This window comes from Oreochromis niloticus, linkage group LG19 (genome assembly GCF_001858045.2).
Source record: "Oreochromis niloticus isolate F11D_XX linkage group LG19, O_niloticus_UMD_NMBU, whole genome shotgun sequence".
NCBI classification, from domain to species: Eukaryota; Metazoa; Chordata; class Actinopteri; order Cichliformes; family Cichlidae; genus Oreochromis; species Oreochromis niloticus.
In genome coordinates this window covers 77,716-87,500 of record NC_031983.2, presented here as the reverse complement: position 1 = coordinate 87,500, position 9,785 = coordinate 77,716, and the positions used below count along the sequence as shown (strand labels likewise).

At 41.2% G+C, this 9,785-nt stretch overlaps 1 protein-coding gene across 2 annotated transcripts in view; it reads left to right on the top strand.

The window, feature by feature from the left end:
- Positions 1-5,707, top strand: part of syne3 (spectrin repeat containing, nuclear envelope family member 3) — a 47,874-nt gene extending 42,167 nt beyond the window's left edge. The window contains exon 18 of one of the 2 annotated variants that reach the window (XM_005464750.4): positions 2,838-5,707. In XM_005464750.4, the coding sequence (XP_005464807.1) occupies positions 2,838-3,020 (183 nt within the window). In that variant the 3' untranslated portion in view covers positions 3,021-5,707. Of the gene's footprint in view, positions 1-2,834 lie in introns of both variants that reach the window. The other variant, XM_005464749.4, reaches the window with a different exon arrangement.
- The last annotated feature ends 4,078 nt before the right edge of the window (positions 5,708-9,785 follow it).

Genomic DNA, 9,785 nt, shown 5'->3' with positions numbered 1-9,785 from the left:
TATCGAGACTTTCAACCCCAGGTAGGCCAATTATGGATCTTCGGATCCACATTATGTCAGCAGCTGTTCTCCACCGTGAACTATGTTAAAAACAAACACGCTCACGCCTCACAGATGACAGCTTACAGTCCTGCGTAAAGATGAAAGCCCCGATTTGCAGACGCTGTGCGCAGAGGTTCGGGACCAGAAGTCTCATTGTAAACATATCACGGCAGACCCGACGATGTTTGCATGAACATGCTTTTCAGCATCTCTTTATTGACCACTTTTCACACACGGTTGCTGTACGCATACAGCCGGCTGTAGCTTTTCAGCTCACAGCCCGACATATAGGCCTACCAACAACAGCACAGATAGCGCAGACTTTAAGGCGGCGAGGCGTGATTGCGGGTGCTGCTCAGGTACGTCCGACTCCCATTCAGCGGCACTGCAGACCACGCCCCGCCACACACATTAACAAGGTAAAATAGATATTTAGGCAGAATTTTGCAAATATCTATTATTTTTAGCGGCATAGTGCTTTTTTTCCAATTACTTTTTAAAAGGGTGGCGGCTCACAACAGTTTTTGTTTGCTACATGGATCATTTTAGTTCAGCTGGGTGTCTTTCCTTTTGTTATATTTCTTTAAGAGTTCAAAATGTGTTAATTACATAAATAAAATGTAATTTTCTCTGTAGCACTTCATGGATTTTATAAGCAACACACCTTAGTTGCTCTGTGGATTCTTTTAAAAAAGCAGTTAAAAACTTTTCTGTTCAAACAAGCCTTTTGTTGATCTACGTATTTTATATTCTTTACATTATTTACATTTGATCTTTTACATTGTGTATAATGTCTATTGATTGTATTGTTTATTTTAATATTTGTGTACAGCGCTTTGTGACTGCCTGTCTGTGAAAAGCGCTTAATAAATAAACTTTACTTACTTACTTTAGTTGTTCACACAAAGGTAAAAAACAATCTAAACAGTGTTATCTTCATTTTAGATTTCAAAAAGTATTTGCGGCTCCCAGTGTTTTCTTTTGCGTGAAAACCGGGTCCAAGTGGCTCTTTGGGTGTTAAAGGTTGCAGACCCCTGGTCTAGTGCCTTCTGACAAACTCCAGATGGGCTGTCATATGTCTTTTACTGGGGGAGTGGCTTAGTTCTGGCAAACATACTGTCCTGATTGGTGGAGTGCTACAACATTGTAAAGAAGAGTGGACCAAAGATGCATCCAACTATCTTTTTTAACAGTAATAGCCACATATTGGAAAAGCCTTTCAGACCACTGCAGTGCTATTACATTTGGTCAGTTGCAGTTACTGTCCTGAAGGAGCTGCTATTATTATATTTTTTTCAGAAAGTTGAAAAAATGGTAACTAGTGACCATAATCTATACAAAATTTTCACACTGAGAAATATTTCATTGAGTAAAAAAGATAACATGTGAATCACAATGATGCCCAACACAAAACCATTGTGGCTGATTAGGCATTGTGCATATTCTCATAATCATCATCATTATCAAAGACTTAATTCAAGTTCATTAATGCATTTTCTATCAATTTGTCCCTCAGCCACCTGGATTAATTGTTACTTGTAAAGTACACAGACATCTGACATGTGAGGAAGTACAACAGTGGCATATTTTGGGAAGTTTTATTTATATTACACACCAATACAAAGCATCTTAAATATTTTTCTGCCTTTTTCCTGGTATTACACTGTGTAGACCTCAGTTTTGTTGTTTTTAAATTGCCACCAGTGAGGCTGGGTGATACAGTGTTCAGAAGGTGAAAGATAGATGTAGGCGGCAAACATGATTCAGAGAATAACAAGTCTGAGAGAAAAGAGGCAGAGGCCTGAGCTGAGTCATTTTGCTCTGGTGTGATGTTTCTGACTGTGTGACTGAGCCGTCTTCTGCTTTCTGCTTGGGATGGTGCAAATTTCCTTTTTTAACAGGTTTTCTCTTTTTAAGCGCTGATGAATGATCACAGAACCATATCACTGTTGTCATTCACGTCACAGATACTAATAAAAACACTGTAGACTGTAAAGATGAATAAAACATGGGTATGAGTGCTGTGATGTCAACTAGTCTTTGGTAGACTGCAGTTTTGAAGCATCTAGATGACATTTTAGCTCCCGTCACCTTGTTTTGTTTTATTGTTTTTGTTTGTTTTTAACCAGGCATGATGATTGATGGTACAGTGCTGTTATCAAGTATTGCTGGCAGCCTTGGGTAGCTTGGTTAGCAAGCAGTATTCATGAACTGCAAATGTGCTACCTAACAAAGTTAAAAACCAAAAATATTAGAATTTCACCAAAATTTAAGGGTAGACTTGGACATGCTATTGCTCCATTACAGAGGCACCATCATGGGACTTTGCTATTAGCAACTAGCTACAACTGTTTTTCTCAGTCAAAGTAGCCTAACTTTAAGCTCTGAGAGTTCCAAACGGATTAATTGTTAAGACGGGATATATTCATTATATATATTTGGAATATAGTCCTTTTTTACCAGGGAATTGATGTTGTGGGTCCAGGTAAGATTGGCAAAGATGTGGGTACCCAAAAACCTGAAAATGGAGACAAATTACACTCGTTTGCCATTTATAATGAGAGGAGAGTGAACCTGTTTGTACCTCCTGAAGTCCATTGTGAGTTCTTTTGTTCTTTAAGCTTTGAGAGTTCCAAATGGATTCATTATGAATAGGCCAGAAGCATTATTTGTGCCAGGCTGCAAGCATGCATTTTAGTGCTGTATAGTTGGTGATTTTAACATGTCTCAATGGGGATTAACTTGTTTGATTAACTATGTGTTCCAGTAACACTGTGTTACTTCTTTATCAGCAGAAACCTGGATTGCTGCAGCGGGTTTGTCGGTTGGCTCTTCCTCTGTGGCTCCTCTTCCTCGCTCTGCTGCTCCTGGCCTTCTTGCTGCCTCTCATGGATGAAGGCAATAGCTGCTCTCTCTCTAACAACTTTGCCCGATCCTTCAACATCATGCTCCGCTACGAAGGACCTCCACCCACATAGAAGATCTCCTGTGACAACAGAAGACAACAGAAAACTCTATGATGGGCTGTGGATTATGTAGGAAATGTTGACTTGAACCTAAGACCCGACATTCCCCTGTGATTGAAGATCATGTGTAACTGTACTAGACCACAGAATCAGTCTACCCTAACTCTGCAGATCAGTCTGCAGTGCATATCTCTCTGTAACAGATCTAGTCTATAAGAACAGCACAACCTAGAGCATCATGTGTGTATGCAAACAACATTTTGCATTCTGCACTGCATGGTTAAATGCCTTCTAAGGTTTTTTACTATATGAAACCATGATCTCTTAACCATGTATAAAACTGACCATTACCATTAGAAGTATTAATTGGCACAGCAGTCATTCTTAATCTTATCATTTACAGATGTGAAGTACATATGAAGACAGGACAACAGAAAGCTTAACATCTGTAAAATACATTCCACATAGCCCTGACATCCTTTTGAGTTTGAGCTCATGACTTTTAGATTAGTTTGATTCTTTTATTTTTCATGTAGTATCATTTTTACCAGACTCGCATAAATCTAATTTTCTTACTTTGACAAATTGGAGGAGACGTGGATCAGTGCTTGTTTACCATTTGATTGGAGACTGACTGGAATTGTTTTAGTTTGACCATTTAAATCCACCAAAGAGAGATTTAGAAATTAAAACAACGATAAGCCAAAGTCGCAGTTCATACATAGAATTGTTGAACAAGAAGGCTGAAACCAAAGACTATAGCAGCAGTGCTAGGCACAGTACTTTGGCGTTTATACATTTTATATGACAAATATCTTACCATATTTCCTCAAATAAACCCTTTTCACAATTTAAAAGCTTTATTTCTAATGGTGGCCAAAGGTAGAGTCAACAGGGAGATTAAAGGCTCAAAGTACAGCCTTTATAGTAAAAGAAAAAAAATGCCCTGTAAACAAACTCAAGGTTTTTCCACTGAAGCTTCAGGACTTTTAACTTCACTTAGAACATTTTTATTATATTTGCAGACAGTCTGGGTTTTTCTGTTTTTTGCTTCATTACGGTTACTGTTTGCTTGTGTTGTGAAGTTGTGACATCATCAGTGCAGCTGACTACAGTTCCTGTGTCGATCGTCACGCTAATGCTCTGCTCATCTCATACCTGTCAAGGCCACTTTTCACAGTAATGTTTTCATTTAATTTGTCATAAAAGCAGAATAGCTAAAGGTGGTCACTCTTGGAGTAAATACAGTAGTTTGGATTAGACCGCCCTTGTATTCTGACTTCTGGGGAGGAACATGGACTCTTTAATACCGTCTTAAAAAGTCTCCAGGTCATGTCATGCTTATCTAGTTCCATTTATCTTATCTGTTTCTTAGGACAACATCTGAAATAACTGAGAATGAGAGGTGGCAGGCCATTGCAGTTGATCAAAGAAGTGGGCCTCGCTTTTAATAAAGAACAAAAGAATCTACAGCTCAGTGCACTGATGATGTCAGAATGGAGTAAAATGTGCCAAAGGGTGGATGGGTATTTTTGTGCTGGACAAGTGTTCATGTTTAATGATGTGTCGAGCTGGAAATCACTTCTCTCCTGATTTAAATTTTTATGTAATTTCTCAGAATTTATTTACATTTATCAAGTGGCAAGCCCTGCTGAAGTGTGTAAAGTGTGCATTCTAGTCCAACTTTTAACATAATTGACATTTCTAAAAAATAAATGGTGAAACCTGACTTAAACAGTAAAACTACATATATACCCCTCTGATTTGAATAGAAAAGTCTTGATTATGATTCAGTTCACGATTTCTTACTTTTTATTCTATCATATCATGGTTACAATAAGAACCTGGTTACAATAAGAGGCTCACCATATGTACAGAGTCATCTAGTGTTTATAACATTTTTGGTTATGAAACCTGAAAAAAAATGTGGGCCACATGCCACAAAAGCCTACTTTTTCTGGTATGCTATGAACCCAGTGTCACCCCTGACAGCGATTTGCTGATCATTAATGTCAAGTTTGAACTTCCACTGTGCTTCACACTAGTTTATCAGTGGAGTTTTTTATTTGATTTTTTTATTCTTCTGTTACTTATTTGAGTGATCAACAATATATTTGCTTCATGTAGCAGCTTTACACAAAAATGAAGAAAATGTGTACTACATATAATTAAAGCATCCAGTTACAAAGCCTTAAAAATTGGATTTATATAGAAACTGTTAATGGGCTGTACTTAGTACCACACATAGAAGTTACATAGTAACACAACACACCCGTGTTTCTATCATGTGTGTTCCGTTGTATGCTGAATCAACAATAACTTGTGTGGTATTGCTCCTTGCTGCACTGTTCTACTCAGTCCTATAATATGTATGCATGTATCCCTTTAGAAAAGCCTATGCAATGCCTGTCTCAAATCCCATAATCCAACCGTATGCATTTATTAATAATTTATGCAACATGTCCAATGACTTGCATCTCTTGAGCACACCTGGTCTTTCAGCAACAGAGAGAGGGTAGAATATATGTTATGCAAACTTTCCTCAGATAGATGTATTCATTTTAACGATGTAGGTAAACTCTGACATGTAGGATTTACATATTGGTACATTATAGAATTAAGAAGGAAGAAGTGCTTCATATTATTCAACAGTGCTTGTAACCAGTTTTTTATTCTGTTATTAAATATTTTGTGAGGAATCATTGTGTGGTTTGTTTGGTTTTTTTTGTTGTTTTGTTTTGTTTGTATTGGGTTGAATATTTGATTAATGCTACCAACAAAGTGCCTCTATTTTTCCACTGACGTGAACATAAGAGGATAAGATAATTCAATTCAGTTTTATTTATACAGCGCCAAATCACAACAACAGTCGCATCAAGGCACTTTATATTGTAAGGTAGAGCCTACATAAGAGATATACAGAGAAAAACCCAGCAATCATAGCCTCTACACATGACAGCACTTTGGTGATAGTGGGAAGGAAAAACTCCCTTTTTGACGGGGAGAAACCTCCAGCAGATCCAGGCTCAGGGAGGGGCGGCCATCTGCTGCAACCGGATGGGTTTAGAGAAGGAAGACGGGATGTCGCAGGGGTGTGGTCTCTGGATGGTGCCAGGGAGGCGAAGAGCCAGGTGTAAGTAATTACACTGGAGTGGAACACACGGATGCTGGCAACGGTGGTCCTAGAACAGTTTGTGGAGGGCCTGCCCAGGGAAACAGCCCGCTGGCTCCATTGCCACAGACCAGGAAGCCTGGAAGCCGCGGTTACCCTCGTGAAGGATCACCTGGCTGCCTGGCCAGAGGGAGTGGTGAGCCGTAACCAGCCGGCTGGCACTGAGGAGGAAGCCTCCTAGGCCTGCCCTTGCAGAGCATACACTAATCCATTTATCTCCACTCTTCCTCCCTAGGGCCCAGAAGTGACAAATTGTTCAGAAAGAATTAACTGAAATGCTGAAAATGGGAGTGATAGAAGAGTTGCACAGTACTTGGTGTAGCCCCATAGTTTTAGTTGTAAAGAAAGATGGGTCTATACAGTTCTGTGTCGACTACCGCAAGATGAACGAGGTGTCACGGTTTTATGTGTACCCCATGCTCCGGGTCGATGAGCTCCTGGACTGGTTAGGACAGCTTAATTTTTCACCGAACTGGATTTAACCAATGGCTACTGGCAGATTCCCCTGTCTGCGAATTTAAGAAAAAGACGGCGTTCTCCACTCCGTACGGGTTGTACCAATTTGTCACACTTCGGCTTGTTAGGAGCCCTGGCCACTTTCCAGCGCCTCATGGACCGGGTGCGGCAGCCACACACTGCATATGCTGCCACCTACCTGGATGACGTGATCATCCACAGTGACATCTGGGCGGAACATGCACAGTGGGTGGCCGCGGTCCTAGAGTCCATGAGGCAGGTGGAGCTCACAGCCACCCCAAAGAAATGTGCAGTTGGATGGAGGGAGGTACAGGATCTGGGGTACCACTTGGGAGATGGACAGGTGTGTCCACAGATGGAGAAAATAGCAGCTACTGCATTCTGCCTGCTCCCCAAGACCAAAAAGGAGGTGAGACAGTTCCTGGGGTTGGCTGATTACTATCACCAGTTCGTGCCTGGTTCTCGGACCTAATCAGCCTCTTGACCGATCTTACCTGAAAGGGTGCTCCAGATCTGGTCCAGTGGACAGAGGGGCATTTTTGCAGGTGAAAATGGCTATCTGTGGGGAGCCACTATTCCACACACCTAACTTTTCCCTCCCATTCATCCTGCAGACGGATGCCTTGAACACAGGGCAGGGGGGCATTTTGTCCCTGCAGGTAAGGGGGATCGACTGCCTCATTCTCTACATCAGCCAGAAACTGACAGACTGGGAAAGGAGGTACAGTACAGTCCAGAAGGAGTGCCTGGCTATCTGGTGTGCGGTCAACTCTTTTTGTTATTACCTCCTTGGATGCTCATTTACCCTCTGACCAGACCATGTGCTGCTGTAATGGCTCCACTACATTCAAAGATACCAACGCCGGATCACCCGGTGGTATCTGGCTTTACAGCCCTTTAAATGCAGATGATCCATAGGCTGGGGGTGCAGATGGCTGTGCCCGATTTTCTGACCTGGGGGAGTAGGTCCGGCCTCAGTCGGGGTGTGTGTGGCAGGGGTGTAATCTTTCGCTCCACTGCAGTGGAGGGGTGGTGTAGTGGGCTAGAGGGGCAGTGCCAGTGAGGCTGAGGCCAGGTGGAAGGAATCACACATGTGAACTCTGTTCTTTCTTTAGTGATGCTGGAGACTGGCAGTGGAGGAAGGAGTCAACTGGACAGCTGGCCATGGAGAAAGCAAAGGTGCTGAGCTGGAAGCCTTGTGTGTGCCAGAAAGTTAAATGAAATATGTGCATTGAAGCACATATACTGGTCAAAAATGTCTTTAAGACATTTCTGCAGTTTAACTAATTGGTGTGTGTTATCTGGCTTCATAGATAGATAGAGCTGGGTGTCATCTGAATAGCAGTGAAAATGTATGCTATGTCTTCTGATGATACTGCCTAAGGGAAGCATGTATAATGTAAACGGAATTGGTCCTAGCACTGAACCCTGTGAAACTCCATAATTAACCTTAGTGTGTGAAGAGGACTCTCCATTTACATGAACAAATTAGTCTATTAGATAGATATGATACAAACCACTGCAGCGCAGTACCTGTAATACCTACAGCGTGCTCTAATCGCTCTAATAGGATATTATGGTCGACAGTATCGAATGCTGCGCTGTATAGCAGGACAAGCACAGAGATGAGTCCACTGTCAGAGGCCATAAGAAAGTCATTTGTAACCTTCACTAAAGCTGTTTCTGTGCCGTGATGAGCTCTGAAACTTGACAGATAATTCTTCAAATTCTAAATGAATATCAGTGGTACTGAAAGTAGCTGTAAATAATGTTACTCCAAATGCTGCAACGAGAGTACTGACAGGGACTAGAAAGAGAGAGCAGATTTCTCCTGTTTTGGCTTCCCTTCATTGGCTCCCTGTTAAATAAAGAATTGAATTCAAAATCCTGCTCCTCACATACAAGGTCTTAAATAATCAGGCCCCATCTTATCTTAATAACCTTGTAGTACCATATCACCCTATTAGAGCACTTCGCTCTCGCACTGCAGGCTTACTTGCTGTTCCTAGAGTATTTAAAAGTAGAATGGGAGGCAGAGCCTTCGGTATTCAGGCTCCTCTTCTGTGGAACCAGCTTCCAGTTTGGATTCAGGAGACAGACACCATCTCTACTTTTAAGATTAGGCTTCAAACTTTCCTTTTTGCTAAAGTATATAGTTAGGGCTGGATCAGGTGACCCTGAATTCTCCCTTAGTTATGCTGCAATAGGTGTAGGCTGCTTGGGGATTCCCATGATGCATTGAGTATTTCTTCTTCAGTCACCTTTCTCACTCACTATGTGTTAATAGACCTCTCTGCTGAATCATACTTGTTATTAATCTCTGTCTCTCTTCCACAGCATGTCTTTATCCTGGCTTCCTTCTCTCACCCCAACCAGTTGCAACAGATGGCCCCGCCCCTTCCTGAGCCTGGTTCTGCTGGAGGTTTCTTCCCACTGTCACCAAAGTGCTTGCTTATAGGCGGTCATATGATTGTTGGGTTTTTCTCTGTATGTATTATTGTAGGGTCTATCTTACAATATAAAGCACCTTGAGATGACTGTTTTTGTAATTTGGTGCTGTATAAATAAAATTTAAATGAACATTTTATTGAATTGAGTAATTTTTTCTCTAATGGTTAAATTTTTAATTGTGATGACGTTCGTAAGGTCATTACTAGTTAACTGCTCCCTGACTTTTTGTCAGCCTGGCTACAGTGCTGAAGAGAAACCTGGGGTTGTTCTTATTTTCTTCAGTTAGTGATGAATAGTAAGATGTTCTAGCTTTGCGGAGGGCTTTCTTATAGAGCAGCAAACTATTTCTCCAGGCTAAATTTGTGACACGCCATTTCCTCTCCAGCTTACGAGTTATCTGCTTTAGGCTACGTGTTTGAGAATTATACCACGGAGTCAGGTACTTCTGATTTGAGGCTCTCTTTTTCACAGGAGCTACAGTATCCAGAGTCATACGTAATAAAGAGTTAAAAATTACTAACAAGATAATCAACCTCTGTTGGAGTAGCGTTCAGGTAGCTGCTGTTGGTACAGGGCATTGAAGATGATAACAGTGGGTGAATTATATTCTTAAAACTTAGTTACAGCACTTTCAGAAAGACATCTACTGTGATGAAGTCTACTCCCCACTGCTGTGT